General features: G+C 47.4%; 1 protein-coding gene across 4 annotated transcripts; it reads left to right on the forward strand.

The window, feature by feature from the left end:
• The first annotated feature begins 1,399 nt into the window (after positions 1-1,399).
• On the forward strand, positions 1,400-15,815 carry ARMCX4 (armadillo repeat containing X-linked 4). Of its 4 annotated transcripts, XR_004348116.1 has the most exons (7): positions 1,400-1,483; positions 1,960-2,036; positions 2,780-2,857; positions 3,202-3,282; positions 3,559-3,649; positions 13,527-13,713; positions 15,681-15,815. XR_004348116.1 is itself a non-coding variant. In XM_032620317.1 (6 exons), exon 6 carries the CDS (start codon positions 4,143-4,145, stop codon positions 11,109-11,111), a length of 6,969 nt encoding a protein of 2,322 aa, XP_032476208.1. In that variant the 5' UTR covers positions 1,400-1,483; positions 1,960-2,036; positions 2,780-2,857; positions 3,202-3,282; positions 3,559-3,649; positions 3,998-4,142; the 3' UTR covers positions 11,112-11,450. The 4 variants fall into 4 exon arrangements, 3 of the variants coding, with proteins under 3 accessions (XP_032476208.1, XP_032476209.1, XP_032476211.1); XM_032620317.1 differs by lacking the exons at positions 13,527-13,713; positions 15,681-15,815 and adding an exon at positions 3,998-11,450; XM_032620318.1 differs by lacking the exons at positions 13,527-13,713; positions 15,681-15,815 and adding an exon at positions 3,998-11,450 and having other exon boundaries at positions 1,404-1,483; positions 1,964-2,036.
• Positions 15,816-18,699: the final 2,884 nt, after the last annotated feature.

Raw genomic sequence — 18,699 nt, forward strand, 5'->3', positions numbered from 1 at the left:
GCTGGATGTCTGGGGACTAAGTTCTGCATACTTTGTCCCTGAGTTCTGAGATTATTCTGAGGGGCTTGTATGCGTGGTGCAGTAAAATTGTAACAGAAGGCAGGGACTTCCCCCTGGCGACTGCTTGGGATCCTGTAAACTGCTTTTTGTGAGAGAAAAATGACATGGATTTCAGGAGTATTGCCCACAGATCCATAGTCAGCCACAGACCTTACCCCCTATCTCTACTGAAAGATGCTGAACACTGTATGCCCCCGCTGCTAGGGTTAGGGTTAGGTCCCAGCTGCTATGGGGACATACAGTGCATGAATGGCAGATAGTGGAGATATCTCACCAGTGTCATGATCTAATGAAAATCCACCTGTTAAGCTTCATTTCCATTCGTGGGATAGCACAGTTGGTCCTTTCCTGGGTGTGATGAGACTGATTTGATCACACGCTTATGTAAAATCCCAATAAAACTCCTTGAGTGGAAAACAGGTTAATCTGGGAAGTCACTAGTTTTCAGGCGCTGGGTTCATCAGGAGTGGGGTCTCCATTCCATCACCCAGGAGTCATCTATGAAGAAGTTCTCAGACACCTGACACAAGATCATCAATAAATTCAACCAGAACTTCGAAAAGTTGTAAATCGCTTGTGTAAAATTGCCAAGATTGGTCTTTCCAAAGAAGAATTTATAGGTCACATTGAAAACCTATTGGTTTTGTTCAGGAAAATTTTATATTTAAAATGTTAATAATTACCAGTCTGTTTTGAAAGCTGTGAAATAATTTATAGCAATTCGAAAACATTCTTAATGTGGCACAAAATAACGTCAACAAATGGATGAGTCTTTTGTTATTTTTACAACCTAATTTGTAAATGTCAAACGAAAATGGCTTGACGCCATTTCCCCATTACAAAAACAATGAATGTGACGTTAAAAGGGAAAAAAAAGGAACATAAAAAAGAAAGTTAAACCTCTCCTTGCACTCTCTGCTCCCCTTCCTGACACCTCTTCCCTAGCCCATTTTGGTGCAGCAACGTATCCAATGGGGACGCTAGTCTTAACAGCGTAAGAGAGAAAGAGAGAGTCCTCAAAGAAGCAGCCGAAAAGGCCGGAGCCAAGGCCTGAGGGTGGATGGGGGACGCAGACCCTCCCTGGTAACAGGAGAAGGGCAAACTCCAACCGCAGGGAGGTGATGCCACTTGTGGGCTCTCAGATTGGAGGGAAAGGAGCTGAGTGACCGGGCCTCGCGCACAGCTGGGTGGAGGGGGAGATCTTGCGCGCGGAGGTGGAGGGGAGGGTCCGGTTGAACTCCCCGCCGGCCCTGGTTGCGGGGGTGGATCGGAGGGCGAGCTAGGCGGTGACGCGGGGCCCTCACGTGACCGGGAGCTGCAGAGCGACGCAGCTTTCGGTGCAGTCGTCACTCGTGTCTGGGTACCAGCTCCCCGCTGCCCTGCGAACGGCGGGCTGGCATCGGGCCCGGGGGAAGCGGAGCAGGTAAGGGCCCCGTGCGCCAAAGCCAGGGCGGCAGCGGACTGCGGATCCCCGGAGCTGGTCGGGGGGTGGCGGACAAAGCAGGCTCAAGTTCCCAGAGCCTTCGCTCAGTTTCTCCCGAGCCCTCCTCCTCCTCCCTACGTCTGTGCTGGGGAACCGTGAGCTTTGACAGGGCGAATGGTGGGGGGAGTGTCTCAAGAGGGAAATGCAGAGATTGAGATGCCCCATTCTCTCTGAATCTAATCACAGACCACACACGCCTGCTCCGCTTCCTGCTCATTTCAGTGGAAGGGACACGCCACGGTGGCGTTTGCAGAGAAAATGGTGGGCCTTAGTGACTGGACGGCAGGGTTGGTGAGGGTGGCGTCTTGCAATGTGGGGAGGGACGTTTGATAACTGGGTTCCTGAATCCAGCGTTGGGATCTGTGTCTTGGGTACTGGTCCCAGCGCTCAGTGCCTTTACTATCTCCTATCTGAAGACAGTAATTCGGGGTGGCACTGTTCGCGGCAAGGCGAGGGAAGAAGGAAAGGAGACAACTGCACAGGATCTGCGGAGGTTAGTGTGGGCACGGGCACCCGTTGTGAACAGTTGAAGCGCTCTATGAATATTCTCTGTGACAGGAACTTAGGCGCCTCTATTTGGTTGGGATATAGGGTGGGGCTATAGTGGACTTTCCCTAAACTGCGTTTACTTACCAAGCTTGGGCTTTTTAACGTAAAGTGTATGTTGAAGACCAATAAAGACAGCAACTTTTCTAGGGATGCTTTTATTTGTGCCTCAGAAAATACAAATTGTTGTCTCAAAGAATTACTTTTTTTTTTTTTTGGAGATAGCCTTTGTGGGGCAGGGATGGTGATTTTGCAGAAGCAAAAGCCTCCCTCCAACACACACACACCTTGTCTCTTATGCTGGAGATTCCTAGAGATGGGTTTAAAGAGAAGTAGATGGCAGTAGGCTGTGATTCTAGAATATGGGATATGGGGGCCTCTATGTGTCTCCTGGTTTTCCAGTTTTTCAGATTTTCCCACCTGTCCGCACAGGTGAAGGAAAAGATGGACTTTTGGGAGAAGCCCTAGAATCCTACAGGTGGTTTTAGAATAATTCACCTCTGTCTCTCCCCTTTTTCCTGCCTCCCCTTTCCACCCTGCCCATTTCAGTGCTGGAGAAGCCCTAGGTTTTGCTTGCCAGAGAACAGATCTCTAAATCCAGTAAGGCAGATACTGGGACCCATGTTTCAGATGCTGGGATGTCACAAGCACTCAAGTTTCACCTTCCCTTTTTTCTCTGTTTTTTCCTAGGTCTTCCCATAGGGCGGTAGTAGGGCTGTTTACCACTGAAAGCAAGGGAAATTGGGAGACTGGCCTGGGACCATGGAGGTTGGTGTGAAGATGGGCAGTGCCTGGGGGTAACAAGAGAGGGTGGGCATATGAGGTGGCTGAGACTTGAGACAGTCCTCTCAGTGGAGGGTTCTTCTGCCTCTCCTACACTCTGCCAGATTTCCACAGTGTTGCTACCCCCACTAACTGATTTCAGTGCAGGAAATAGTAGAAATATTGGGGTAAGGGTGGGCCGGAGTGTGACGGAGAGAAGACTTGAAAGGATGGATCATATTAGCAAACTGGACATGTGCTCTCACAAGGCAGGGACTGGAGTCAGGGATCAAGGTGCTTGTTTGTTCTGTGAAGGACCTGGTCTCTACTATCTGTTTATTTGTCCACAGGTTGGTCTACAGGTCTGAAAGGTTTGAGATCACTGGAAGCAAAGAAACAAGAAGGAAATTATCCCTGATCAGTATAGACTGGTAAGAGGCTGGGGACTGGCTGGGTAGACATCAAAGGTGGGTTGCTGGAGACCAGTGCCCATCCAGTAGGGCCAGTGTCCAGTCTGGAGGATCCTCAGTCTCTCCTTTTTCCAGTCACTTTTCCCACTATCTCTTCACTTACCCCACACCTTCACCTTTATTTTGGCACAGGGAGTGGGGCGAATTGAAGGGGATAGAGAGGTAGTTTGCTAATAATATATCTGTCACAACAAGAGCAAAATCTTCACTTCCGCCTGTCTATCTGTCTGTCTCTAGGTCCACAGATCTCATGAGTTTATAGATCTACTTTAGGGTATATCTCCAATCAAGAGAAGGAAAGAGGAGGGAACTGCCTTGATCATTACAGGTTGGTATGAGGGTGGGGACCTGTGGGAGTGGTGACCAGAGTAGGTCCAGTAAAAATCGAAGTCTGAGGGCTTCCCAGTCTTTACCATTCATAGTCAGCCTTACCACCATCCTTTCCACTGTTCATTTGGTATAAGGAAATGTGTACAGAAGTACCTTGGGGGAAATTGTTGGGCACTGGGGAAGATGGAGAGGAGATAAAATAAAAGGGATGGAGAGAGAATTTGCTAATCATCCTTTTCTTCCACCAAGCACATCATTTTTACACTTTCCTGTCCTTCTGTATCTATCTGTGTGATGCACAGAATTAGAAGAGAAATTTTAGTGCATTTCCTTCCTCCACTTCTAGGTCCACCTCCAGTGGCAACTGTAGTGGCCTTTGAGTGGCTGAAGACCAACACCCTCACAGGCCTATGCGCAGACCTACTACCCACTTTTCGCAGCCTGATTGAGCCCCTCTGTACCTTGTTCGTGTCTTCAGCAAGGGTGATTACATGGGTCGTGTTCAGGAAGTGGGCTGGGTGACCGCAGGACTGATGATCTGGGCTGGTGCTTGCTACTGCATTTACAGATTAACCAAGGGAAGAGCCCAGAGTGTGAGGAGACTTGCCAGAAATGGGTCCAGAGTCAAAATGGAGACTGTGGTTGGGATACAGAACCAGACCTTGGCGATGTGTGAAGCCATGGTTGGGACAGAGATTGAGACTAGATCCAAGCCCAAGACTGGAGCAGAAACTGGAGCAGGAGGTGGGGCTGGGGCTGAAGTAGAGACTAATACCACTGCTACAGCCAGAATCAAAGCCAACTCTCAAGCCAAGGCATGGGCCGAGGCAGAGACAGAGACCCAATCTGAGGCCAAGACAGTGGCTGGAACAGTGGTCATAACAGAGGCAATGATTCTGACTGAGGCCAAAGCCAGTGAAGTGGCCATGAAAGAAGCAGTGACCCAAACTGACTCTGAGTCTGGGAGACTAGTCAAGAAAGAGGCAGTGACCCAGACCAAGGCTAAAGCTTGGGCACTTGGTGCTAGGGCAGAGACCAAGAAAGAAGCAATGACCCAGACCAAAGCAGAAACTCGTATATTGGCTGAAAAAGAGACAGAAATGAACAGAGTGATGGTGACACAGAATGAGGCCTTGGCAGTAATCAGGGAAGTGGCCAAGATGGGTACCATAAACAAGATTGGAAGTGTGGCTGAGACCAAGTTGAGAGCCCTGGAAGAGACTGTGAGTGTGGCCAAGACTCAGTCTGAGGCCAGGTCTGGTACCTCAGTTGATGCTAAGGGAAATCATAACACCAAGTCCAAGGCAGAATCTGGAGCAGACATGAAGTCCTGTGCACTGTCTCAGGCTGTGGCCAAGATGCAGGTTGACGACATGCTTGGTACTGGGGTTGAGGCCAAGGGGAATTGCAAAACTGCGTCTCAGGCAGGGTCTGTGGCAGATATGAGGGCTTCTGCTCAGTCTCAGATTGTAGCCAAGACTGAAGCTGTGCCTGGGGCAATGGTTGATGCCGGGGTTAATACCAATGCCATGTGTGAGGCAGGGGTTGGGGCAGGTACAAGTGCTTCTACACAGTCTCAGACTGTGACCAAGAAACAGACTGAGACAATGTCTAGTGCCAGGGTTGATGATAGGGGAAATAACAATGTCACATCTAAGGCAATGACTGGAGCTGACACGAGGGCTGCCGCTCAGCCTCAAGCTGTAGCCAGTGCTCAGGCTGAGGCTACGTCTGATGCCAGGGGTAAGGGTAGAGGCAATTCCAATGCCATATCTAAGGTGGGGGTTGGGACAGACACTGAGTCCTATACACAGCCTCAGCCTAAGGCCAATGTCCAGGCTGATGCCTTGCCTGATGACAGGATTAAGGCTCAGGGCAATGCCAACACCAAGTCTAAAGAAGAGGATGGGACAGACACAAAGGCACAGTCTCAGACTTCCACTAAGAGCCAGGCTGAGGCTCTACCTAGTACCAGAGGTAAAGCTAGGGGCAAAGCCAAAGGCAAGTGTAAGGCAGGGGTCGGAGCAGACATGAAAACCTGTGCACAGCCTCAAGCTGGGGTCAAGGCCCAAGCTGAAATTTTCCCTGATTCCAGGACTGATGGCAGGGGTGATCCTGATACCATTTCTGGGCCAGGGGCTAAGGCAGAACTAAGGGCCTGTGGTCAGCCTCAGGAAATGGCCAGTTCCCAGGGCGAGGCCTTGCCTGGTGCCAAGAAGAAGGTCCAGGACAATCCCAATGCTGTGTCTAAGTCAGGGGCTGGGCCACATGCAAAGAGCTCTGCACAGCCCCAGGCTATGGCCAATACCCAAGGGGAAGCCTTGCCTGGTGTCAAGAATAAAGTCCGGGGCAATCCCAATACTGTGTCTAAGGCAGGTACTGGGCAAGATACAAAGGGCTCTGCCCAGTCTGAAACAGATACAACAAGCACTGCTCAGCCCCAGGCTGTGGCCAGTTCTCAGGGTGAGGCCTTGTGTGGTACTAAGAATAAGATCCAGGGCAATCCTAATGCTGTGTCTAAAGCAGGGACTGGATCAGATACAAAGAACTCTGCCCAGCCCCAAGCTGTGGCCAATTCCCAAGGTGAGACTTTGCCTGGTGTCAAGATTAAAGTCAGGAGCAATCTCAACGCTGTGTCTAAGGCGGGGGCTGGGCCAGATACAAAGGGCTCTGCCCAGCCTCAAACAGATACAACAGGCTCTGCTCAGCCCCAGGCTGTGGCCAATTCCTGGGGTGAAGCCTTGTCTGCTACTAAGAATAAGGTCCGGGGCAATCCCAATGCTATGTCTAAAGCAGGGGCTGGGCCAGATTCAACGTGTTCTGCCCAGCCTCAAACAGATACAGCAAACACTGTCCAGCCCCAATCAGTGGCCAATTCTCAGGGTGAGGTCTTGCCTGGTGCCAAGAATAAGGTCAGGGGTAATCCCAATGATGTGTCTAAGGTAGGGTCTGGGCCAGATACAGTGGGCTCTGTTCAGTCCCAAGCTGAGTCTAATTCCCAAGGTGAAGCCTTACCTGGTGCCAGAAATAAGGTCCGGGGCAATCCCAATGCTGTGTCTAAGGTAGGGTCTGGGCCAGATACAAAGGGCTCTGCCCAGCCCCAGGCTGCAGCCAATTCCCAGGGTGAGACCTTATATGGTACTAAGAATAAGGTCCGGGGCAATCCCAATGCTGTGTCTAAGGTAGGGTCTAAGACAGATACGAAGGGCTCTGCTCAGCCCCAGGCTGCAGCCAGTTCCCTGGGTGAGGCCTTGTGTGGTACTAAGAATAAGGTCCGGGGTAATCCCAGTGCTGTGCCTAAGGCAGGGGCTGGGCCAGATACAGCAGACTCTGCCCAGCCTCAGACAGATAAAACAGGCTCTACTCAGCCCCAGGCTGTGGCCAGTTCCCAGGGTGACGCCTTGCTTGGTGCCAGGAGTAAGGTCAAGGGCAATCCCAATGCTGTGTCTAAAGCAGGGACTGGACCAGGTACAACAGGCTCTGCCCCACCCCAGGCTGTGGCCAATTCCCAGGGTGAGGCCTTGCTTGGTGCCAGGAGTAAGGTTAGGGGCAATCATGTTGCTGAGTCTAAGGTAGAGGCTGGTGCATGTACGATGGGCTCTGACCAGCGTCAGTCTGTAGCCCATTCCCAGAGTAAGACCTCGTATGGGGCAAAGGACAAGGCTATGCGTAAGTCTGAGGCAGAAGCCACAGGAGATGCCTCTGTAAAGCCAAAGCCGAAGGCTAAGGCCACGCCCACTTCTGAGAGTGAGGGTGGGGCAGGCACTCAGGCCTGCAAAAAGTCTCAGCCTAAGGTCCATGACTACTACTGGAATGGGATTGGTGTTGAGGACTGGATTGCTTCTGAGCGGTGGATCAAATTTAGGTTTCAGGCTAGGGATGGATACTGGGAGAATAGCATGTCCTGGGCTGATGATGAGAATGAAGCCAATGTTGAATCCTGGAGTGCAGCTAGGGGTGAGAATGAGGTTGGTATTCAATCCTGGGCTGGAGCTGGGGACCAGACCAGTGGAGGGCTCTGGGCTGGGAGTCATGCCAGTGAACAGTCCTGGGCTGCAGGCCAGGCCAGTGGGGGTTACTGGGTAGAGGCTGGGAACAAGGCTGTTGGAGGGTCCTGGACTGTGGCTGAGAACCAGGCTAGTGGGGCTTCTTGGGCTGGCACTGGCAACCAGGCTGTTGTGGTGCCCTGGAATGGAGCTCAGGCCAGTGAGAGTTCCTGGGCTGGGGGCCAGGCCAGTGGGGTATCCTGGACTGGGGGAGAGACCATTGGAGTGTCCTGGACTGTGGTTGAGAATCAGGCCAATGGAGCATCCTGGGCTGGGGCTGAGGCACAGGCCAGTGGAAGGTCCCAGGATGGGGCTGGGATTCAGGCTAATGGAGGGTCCTGGGCTCAGGCTACAGCTGGGAATGTGGTTAACATTGGGTACTGGGCTGTGGCTGTGGACCAGGCTACTGGAGGGTCCTGGATTCTGACTAGTGATCTTTCTGGCGGTGCATCCTGGGTTGGGACTAGTGATTTGTCTGGTGGTGGATCCAAGCCTAGACTTGAGCATCAGACCAATGAAAATGTGTCCTGGGCTGGAGCTGGGCTGGGGCCTGTAAACCAGTCCAGTGGAAGGGCCTGGGCTGACACTGCAGACCAAGCCAGTGGAGGGTCTGGGCTAGGGCTTGTGGATGAGTCCAGTGGTGGGTCCTGGGTTACAGCTGGAGAACAGCCCAATAGAGGGTCTAGGCCAGGGCTTGCAGACCAGTCCAGTGTTGGGTCCTGGACTGGCACTGGGAACCAGGCCAGTGAAGGATTCTTGGTGGGGGCCGTGGATCAGGCCAGTGGGGGTTCTTGGACTGGGACTCGTGATCAGCCTGGTGGTGGGTCCCAGCCTGGATTTAAGGATCAGGTCAGTGAAGAAGAGTCTTTGGCTGGGGCTGGTAGCCAGGCTGGTGGAGGGACTAGGTTGGGGCCTGAGGACCAGTCCAGTGGAGGATCTTGGGCTGACTCTGGGGACCAAGCCAGTGGAGGTTTCTTGGTTGGGGCTGTGGACCAGGCCAATGAAGGGTCCTGGGTTGGACCTGGGCATCAGGCTGGTGGTGAGACAAAGCCTATATATGAGGATCAGGCCAAATCTGGAAGAGTGTCTTGGGCTGACAGTGGGGGCCAGGCTAGTGGAGGGTCTACACTGGGGCCCAGGGACCAGTCCGTTGGAGATTCTTGGGCTGGCATTGGGGACCAGGCCAGTGGAGGATCCAGGCCAGTGCTCAAGGATCAGTTCACTGGATGGTTCTATGCTTGCAGTGGGAGTCAGGCCAATACAGGAGATTCCTGGGTTGGGGCTAGTGGCCAGGCCATTGGAGGGCCTGGGCTTGGGCCCATGAACCAGTCCAGTGGTGGGTCCTGGGCTGATACTGGGAGTCAGGTCAGTGGAGGGTCTTGGGCTGGGGCTGGGGATCAGGCTGGTAGCTGTTCCAAACCTGGATTTGAGGATCAGGCCAGTGGAGGAGCGTTCTGGTCTGGTGCTCAGGACCATGCCATTGGAGGGTCTAGTCCAGGGCTTGCAGACCAGGCCAGTGGTGGGTCCTGGGTTGGTACTGGGAGTCAGGCCAGTGGAAGGTCCTGGATTGTGGCTGGGAATCAAGCTGGTAGCTGTTCCAAACCTGGGTTTGAGGATCAGGCCAGTGGAGGAGCCTCCTGGGCTGGCACTGGGGATCAGGCTTGTGGAAAATCCTGGGCTGGGTCTAAGCCTGGGAATGAGGCCAGTAGAGGGTCTAGCTTAGGGCCTGAAGAGCAGGAAAGTGGAGGTTCCTGGGCTAGGCCTGGAGACCAGACCAGTAGAAGGTCTCAGGTGAGTGCTGGGACAGAGGCCAATGAAGGATCCTGGTTTGGGGCTGGGAGTGAGGCTAGTACAGGGTCTTGGTTCTGGAGAGGGGAAGAAGCTGGTATTGTGTCTAGCTCTGGAGATAAAAATGAGGCCAGTATTGAATCCAGCTCAGTGGTTAGGGAAGAGGCTATCATTAGTTCTAGATTTGGGGCTGAGAACAAAAACAGTATTGGGTCCTGGATCAGATCTGATGAGGCTGCCTGTATGGATTCCTGTGTGGGGGCTGAGGCTGGGGCTGGGGTTGGGGCTGAGGTCAGGCAGGAGTCTTGGCTCTGGGATGGAGATACAGCCACTACAGGGTCTAGGCTTGGGGTTGGGGAAGAGGCTGGCATGGGGTCCTGGACTTTGGCTGGAGATGTAGATGAGGATGAGCTAAGTAGAGCATCCAGCCCTGATATTGAGGAGATAAGTTTAAGGTCCTTGTTTTGGGCTGAGAGTGAGAACAGTAATGCATTCAGATCGAAGCGTGAGAAAGATGTCAATTTTGAGCATAGGGCTGGAGATAAGGCCAGCACCAAGGATAAGCTTGAAGCTGCTGGTGGAGTCGATGTAAAGTCTTGTTTCTGGGATAGTAATGAAAACAGAAGTGAGGACAAATCTGCACCTAAGACTAAAGCCAAAAAGTCAGCTGAGTCAAGAGTCACATATCCATCTATGGTCCCTGGGGCAGGAATGGGGTCATGGGCGGGAGCCATGATCTGGACAGAAATGAAATTTCCATATCAAAATGAATCCTGCTTCCCACCTGAAGATGAGCTCAGAAAGCAGATCAGGTCTGGGGAGAAAACTCAGCCTTGGGCCTGCCGCTGTAGACATGAAACTAATATGGATCCACGAGAGCTTGAAAAACTCATTTGCATGATTGAGATGACTGAAGATCCTTCTATTCATGAAATAGCCAATAATGCTCTGTATAACAGCCGTGATTACCCATTCTCCCATGAAGTCATTCGTAATGCAGGTAGAATCTCAATCATTGAAGGCTTGCTCAATAATCCCTACCCCAGTGTTAGGCAGAAGGCTTTAAATGCACTGAATAACATCTCGGTGGCTGCTGAAAATCACAGGAAGGTTAAAACATACTTAAACCAAGTATGTGAAGACACCATCACCTACCCCTTGAATTCAAATGTGCAGCTGGCTGGATTGAGATTGATAAAGCACCTGACTATTATTAGTGAATATCAGCATATGGTTACAAATTACATTTCAGAATTTCTTCGTTTGTTAACTGTGGGAAGTGGAGAAACTAAAGACCATATTTTGGGAATGCTTTTAAATTTCTCTAAAAATCCATCTATGACAAAAGACTTGCTCATTGCCAATGCACCAGCATCACTGATTAATATCTTTAGCAAGAAAGAGACAAAGGAAAATATTCTTAATGCTCTTTCACTATTTGAAAATATAAATTACCATTTTAAAAGAAGAGCAAAAGTATTTACCCAGGACAAGTTCAGTAAAAATTCCCTTTATTTCATATTCCAACGACCTAAAGCATGTGCCAAGAAACTTCGAGTCTTAGCAGCAGAATACAATGACCCTGAGGTGAAAGAAAGAGTTGAGCTATTATTAAGTAAACTCTGATTAGTTGTACTTTTCCAAACAAATTTGAGTAATATTTTGGTTTTGCAGCCTGGAAGTAATGCACATTGTAAATTGCATTATAATTTCTAAAGTGATGTTGCTTATGATGGTCGTTAGCTGGACCATTTTATGAACACCAAATGAATTCAATTTTGTACTGAAAATACATGTGTTGATTTTTACCTTGTCTGGATTGAGATATTTTTGGTATGCTTCATGAGCAGAAACTGAGCTGATTCTTCATAAGTAAGGTAATCTTTGGTCCTTTGTGTGGACTTATGTTTATACATTTGAGACTTTATTTTTATGTCATCAATAAAGTTGTGTGTTTTAAGCAGAAAAAAAAGACACGTCTTTGTCCTTGAATCTGTGATCTATTTGGAAAGGCAAGATGTATGGAAACAAAAAGATACTAACAAAACCCAAGAGCCTATGATCATAGCCAGCTGTTTCCTATTAGTGCTTAAAGGCAGAAGAAACTTCTGCATGCAACAGTGTTCAGGGAAAGTTTTGCAGAGGAGGGGGCACTTGAGTAAGCTGGGCATGAAAGACAGGATAAAAACAGGGCAGAAGGGCATTGGAGGAGGGAGGAGTGATGGGAAGAAAGGCATGGAGGTGGGAATTTTGCTCCACAGAGACTGGCCTGCCTGGAGTACAAAGTGTGGGGAGGGGAGTGATGGAAAATACAGTCCAGCAGTTGGGTGAGTCCCATTCATGGAGGATCCCTGATTTCTAAACTGAGGTGTCTGTATATTCTACCCACTTCTGGGAGACACAAAAGCCTTTTGTGACCAGAGGAGTGACAAGATGAAAGGAACATTATGTGACTGACTTGCGTGCAGAATGGGTCAGAGTTGGGGTGGGGACAGGATTGGCCACTGGAGATTGGAACACCACTTAGGAAGTTACCACCATAGTTCAGGCATAGTTGCTAAAGGCGTGAAATTTCACTGGTGGCAATGGGAGTGGCAAGGGGAGGAAGGAAGTGAGAGTTGCTTTGAATGAAGAAGTGCTGGAACCTATCCTGGGGACATACAGAGAGGGACAATTTTATTGTAGGGTCCTGAGGGCATTTGATAGGAAAACATCCTCTTTCTTGTCCAACTCTGGTGTCTATGGGAGTGAATATGTTAGTGATTATTTTGGAATTATGAAAAAATATAATAGAAGAAATAATAATTTTTAGTGCTTCTATCAGATTTCTTTTACAAGATTGGTTGGGGCAGGGTCTTTATGGAACCATTGAGAGGGCTGTTGGCATCCATACTGGAGAAGATCCACCTCTCTTCCAACCCAGAGTATGGTGAGGGTGTGGGTGGAGGGACACCTTCAAACTGTACTGGTGGGAGCATACTTGGTACAAGATCCATTTGGATACATGTTTTAGAAGCTTTCAAGATGTGCACGCTCTTTGACCCAGAAATTCCTCTTGTAGAAATTTATCATTAGGAGATAATCAAATAATCAGCTTGTACAAGGCTGTGCATCTGCACCTTTTTGAAGAGTGAAAAATTGTGAATGACCCAAGTGTCTTGAAATAGGCACTTGGCTGAGAAATTAAGGTATGTCTACACATTGAGACATTATGCAGCTCTTGAAAATGTTGATGGGCAACTACACTTATTTACATGGGAAAAATTCAGCATATAATCTTAAATGGGGAAAATAGGCTGCAAAAGCACATGCTATATTTTTTATGAAGAAAGAACATATATTTAAATTATCTTTATGTATAAACTTTGGTGTGTATACTCTTGAGAATGTGGATAGTTCCCTGAGAGTGTAAGATTAATGGGTAATTTTACCTGTTTTTTACTTATCTGTATTTTCTGATATTTATATAATAAACCAGGACTTTTTGCATAATTTACTAAAAGGAAACGGATGAATTCAGGCTAAGCAGGCCTCTTAATAGCATTTCAGGGCACTAGAGCAAAAGTATAAATGGAGGTTCACATATTTATGTCTGAATATTTGGAAGGTATAAATAAAATTTTAAAATAAATATTACTTAAATAAAGCCATAAATATAAGTATAAATGTTTGAAGTTTTAAATTTCATTAATCGTTTTGAAAGTAAAGCTGTTCTCAATTCTAGCATTTGATGGTCACCAACTTTCCAGTGGAAAAAATGATGTCATACTTGTGGTGAATTCTGCAATCTGCTGCCCTAATCCTCCTTCATGAATAAAGAGTTTATTATTTCAGTTGCTAGGAGTGCTGCCAGCAGACAGCCCTCAGCTGTCAGCCTTCATCGGGAATTGCCTCAGCTAGAAAGCCACCTCCCCCAAGGTCATACCTCCTTTCTGGGGTACTTCACATTCAATGACTGATCTACATGGCCTTCTTGCCCAAAATGGGACAGCTTAAGTTCTCCCTCTGTCCAATCCTGCTTCCTTCTTTTCCTTTTCACAGGTTTTAATCCTAAGAGCATTCCCTAATAAAAGCCATTCATGCTGAACCCTGTCTCTGAGTCTGCCCTCCAGGAAGCCATCCTACAACAGTTGGTACAAGAAGAGGTTCAGAAAAGCATACACTGTGATGAAATTTAGGAGATGGATCATCTGCTGCCCAGCTGCCAATGAGGACACCATCATTTGTGGTAGGTGGAGTAGATAGACATGTGGAACAGGTAGCAGAGAAGTTAGAGCTTTCACTGGAGGTGAACTAGAATGGCATTCATGGAAGGGAATACATTAACTGGTGCCATGTGGTAGACATTTGAGAAATATGTGAGGTATATTAAATATAAGGAAGTCCAGAAAATCGGGTAGCTATTGCTCAGCTTGATGGACCTCTAGGAAAAGATAATGAAAAGCTGAATTAAATTAGTCAACAATTTAAGCTATGTGTGAAAGCCAGAGGGTTTCATTCACAGCATATAAAGAGGTCCTCATCTTTTTCAGGTAGAGAGTAGAGAAATCTGAGGAACAAGCCCAGGACTTATTGAAACAAGCTTCAAAGAAAGTTAAAATCTAAACCAAGAAAGTCTGCTATGCCAAGACCAGGGCCCTGGTTAGGAAGGAATGTGACCCTGACACATGGAATAGGGACATCTGGATTGATGTCCCTAAAAGTCTTATATCCTCAGATTTCCCTGAGCTCCTTGAGCGTTCAGAAGTGTCCCACTCCTTCCTATTGAGCGTTAGTGCTTCACCTTGTTTGAACATGCAGAGCCCTTTCCCTTGTAAGATAATGTGTGTTTCCCACAGAATCTGCCCCCACCTCCCATCCTGGCCACTGGGCCTATGTCTAGGGTTAAGTTACATAACTTCATTGGTGTTGTTCTGGGCCTAATAAGGAAGGAAAGGGAATATCTCAAGAAGGAGCTGCAGGACCTAGCCAGCATGTTCTAGCAGGTGCTGAGGGAGTAAGCATGGGACTGAAGTCTGAGGGCCTTGATCAGGGGAGCTAGAATATAAAATTGAATAAGGGATAATTAATTGATTAGAGAGTTCTCTACCAAGATACAGGATTTTACATCCTGGAAAAGATCCCAGGAGATCAATGTGAACTCACTATTAGAATGGCTCCTCAAAGAATGGAAAAAAACCAGTGGCCCACATTGAGGTGTAAAGGCCAGAGTTGCCATTGCAGATGGTGGGAGAAGGGATTAAAGGCTCAGGGAAGTGGGAATAGAATAAATATATTATAAAGACAGAAAACCCTCCAGAGGACTATGTTATGGAGGAGGACCCAAAGGGCACACCATTTGCTAAAGCTATAAGGAATGCACTGGTTAAAGGGTTACCAGCATCACTGAGAAGTTCAGTGGTGGCTTGCCTCTGCAGACCAGGGCTCAGAGTAGGGGAGGGTATTATAGGATGAAGATCACTGATAGAAATGGTGATGCCACTGAAACAATAGAGACAGGATAACTGTGCTCAATTGTCAGAAGTCAGGTAGAAGCAAATACCATAATGCAAACCAGAAATTATATAAGCTCCTAGTCTATGTTGGGTTTATAGTGGCTCCACTGGGTCTACAGACTCACTCAATGGTTATTTTTCTGGTGTTTGAATATATAATTGGAATAGACATTATGATAGTTGGTACAAGCCCCATATTGGTTCCTTGGCATGTGGAGTCAGAGCTATTTGTAGATGAGGCCAAGTGGAAGCTTTGAAATTGCTGTCCTCTTCCTTGGCAAAGATGGTAAATGAAAACATATAGATAGCATCTTGGAGAGGATGGCTGAAGTTAGTGCCACCTAAAGACCTAAAGAATGCTGGGATGTGGTCCCTATTATATCTCCATTTAATGCATCAGTTTGGGCCCCTGAAAAATGTGGACAGAGTCTGGTAGATGACAGTAGACTACTGTAAACTCGACCAAGTAGTGGCACAAGGGCAGTTGCCATGTCAGATATGATATCTTTGCTAGAACAGGATGACATGGCCTTAGGTACCTAGTACAGTAATCAGCTACTGATTTGGAAAATATTTTTTTTCCTATCCCTATCAGAATGGAACATCATAAAAGTTCACATTCACATAGAATGACAACAGTATACATTTATAGTTTTTCCTCAAGACTCTACTAACTCTCCTGTCCTCTGTCATGGTATAGTCTGAAGAGATCTGGACCATCTGAATATGACACTAGTCCACTGTGTTGATGACATCATGCTAGTTGGACCAAATGGCTAAGAAGTGGGTAACACGTTGGAGGCCTTGGTAAGACATGTGTACTCCTGAGGATGGGAGATAAACCCTACAAAGATCCAGGGCTGGCTACATTAAGTACAGTTTTTAGGGGTTGAATGGTCTGGGGCATGCCAGGAGATTCCCTATAAAAGTACAGTACATATTATTGCATTTTCCACCTTCCTCATGAAGAAGGAAGCTCAATGTCTTGTAGGCTTTATTGGGTTCTGGAAGCAGCACATTTCACATCTGGAATTACTGTTTTGACCCACATATTGGGTAACACGAAAAGCTGCCAACTTTGAGTGGGGCCTAGAACAAAAGAAGGCCTTATAGCAGGTCCAGGCCATGGTTTCAAGCAGTCCTGCCACTTGGACCATGAAATCAATAGACTCTAAGGTATTAGAGTTATCTGTGTTGGTGGAAGATGCCATGTGGAGTTTTTGGTAAGCCCCAATGGGAAGGTCACAACTTAGACCAGAACTTAGATTCTGGAACAAAGTCATGCCACATGCAGTGGATAATTATATACCTTTTAAAAACAGCTCCTGATATGCTACTGTGTCCTGGTAGATATGGAATACATGGTCATAGGACATCAAATGACCATGCAACTGACCATACGACCAGAACTGCCCATTATGAACTGAGTTTTGTCAGCTCCTCCAAGGTATAAGTGTGGGCAGGCCCAGCAACAAGATGGAAGTTTTACACGTAGGATCAAGCACAAGCAGGACTGGAGGATATAAGCACCTGCACAATCAGCTAGAGCAGATCCTCCATGATATCCACCACTGTTGCGCTAGCACCTTTCACACTCCTTACACCTGTGGCCTCATGGGGGATCTTTTTTGACAAGCTGACTGAGAAGGAAAAACCCCAGCCTTATGTATAGATTGGTGGGCTTGGTATGTGGGTATCATCAAGGACAGCAACTCCAGCCTGAGAAACCCATGATGATCAGGAGTGAGGGTCTGGATCATACCACCAGGCAAACCACCAAGACCCTAAGAGTGATTGGGATCTGTAATTGATAGTGGAAGAGAGGGACGGTCATTTTCAGCCTTGAGACCAGCTGCAGTGTTGGGGGCTATAGTTTAAGTTTCCCCTAGGAAGAGAGGCCTACCAGACCCCTGGAAGAGCTGATCCCGGAACTTATATAATGCAGATCTGAGAGGCACAAAGGGTGGACTGTGGTGGATACTGCAATGCCCTGCCCAGAGTTCCCTTTAGCACTAAAGGCCTTATTACTTCAATTGTTAAGAATGTTGCCATCAGAGAGCCCTTGGATGCCAGCCCCATTCAGGCATCTCATCAGCTGAGAATTGTCTTGTTCAAGATCACACCCTATTCTCAGAGTGTCCCACATCCAATGGCTCACTGATGCTGTATATAAAGGCCTGGTCCTCTTGCTCCTACTTGAGATAGCTTTGAAGTTTCATCCTAAGTTCAGAATTCCCTACAGTGTATGCTGAGGCATTCTACTGATAGTGCACTGACATTTGATTTCTTCCTCTTTTCATTCCTGTTTATTTTCTCCCTTTTCTTCCATAAATGTTTATCCCAGGAGCTCTCCCCAATAAACCTCCTATACTAATCTTTGTCTCATAATATGTTTACTGGGGATCCAATCTGTGACAACGATTCATGCGTGTTTCTCTCTCTCCATACATCCCCAAATCAAGAGTCATATCTGTTGTTTAATATTGTGAAATATTCTTTAGCCTATATATGCAACTGTTGCAAATATTGCATTAATTTTTTATTACTTTGGAACCACAAACCAGAAAATAAATATAAACAAGAAAATGGACACTACTGGGAAATTAAAGTTTGTTAAGCAAAAATCTATGGCATTCATGTATCTGAGAAGAAGGCTCTGACAAGGTAGCTTGTATTTTTCTCTTCCCTAAGTGGTTCACTGCTAGAATCTTCCCTTTAGTCTGAAATAATGTCTATTTCTTATGTCAGCAGTGGCACAATCCACAAATCTTCATGGCATTTGGACACAGTTGCCTTTTGTTTAAAGGAGACAGGGAAACAGATGTGGAGAAGCATCTTCCTGGAGCCAGATCAGTGTTAGGCAAAGTACAGATGTTTAGGCCTATAAGTTGCACTGTACCAACAATGAGCACCAGATCCCATGTAACACAGGCATCCTTGTGTTCTTTAATGTGTGTGTGTGTGATATGCAGGACCCTTCAAAGCATGGGGTTTAGGGTGGCCCTCGTCCCCAGTTCTAGGGGCAGCAATGAGGCTAAGATAGCAGTGGATAACATTCCTAGATGTTTTGGAAAGTTAAGTGGTCTTATAGCCAGTTCTGGGTCTGACTGTGGCCCTGGGTCCCCAGATTCTTACTCTAGTGTTGTTGTTATAGCATACTCAGGGATCAGGGGTTGGTTTAAGGTTTTGGGTACAGTGGCCTTGCTGGGTCATGCACATATGAAGTATAATTTAACATCACTTTTTGAAGATGAAAATTCAGTCCTTCTTATAGGGGAAAAAGGCCTATTTCTGGGAAACACATGAACTAATTGGCCCTGAAGGCAGTGTGGTGTAGGAGAAACAGTACAGTCTGGAGTATGGAATGAAGGAGGAAGGGTATTAACATTTCTTTTCTCTTTCTATTTTTCAAACATGAAGGAGTAGAATTGGGAGAGGAAGGGAATGAATCTGCTTTGAATTCTTTGAATTTGAGGTCCTTTTGGGACTTTCAAGTGGAGAGGCTCAGTTTTCATTTGAAAAGTATGGATATAGAGCACAGAAGAAAGGTCTGACTAACGATATGTATTGTAGATGATAACTGAAGACAAGGAGTGAGTCAGGTAGCCCCAGCAAGGGGTACAGACTGAAAAACTGAGAGCAGAATGCTGAGGAAGCTCTATATGTGTGAGACTTTGGCAAGCAGGAATGCAGAACTGAAACCAAGTGTACAGCCTCCC

Source organism: Phocoena sinus, chromosome X (genome assembly GCF_008692025.1).
Source record: "Phocoena sinus isolate mPhoSin1 chromosome X, mPhoSin1.pri, whole genome shotgun sequence".
NCBI lineage: Eukaryota > Metazoa > Chordata > Mammalia > Artiodactyla > Phocoenidae > Phocoena > Phocoena sinus.

Coding starts and splice junctions, on each gene's coding strand:
- ARMCX4 (XM_032620317.1), top strand. CDS start 4,143: ATGGGTCGTGTTCAGGAAGTGGGCTGGGTGACCGCAGGACTGATGATC.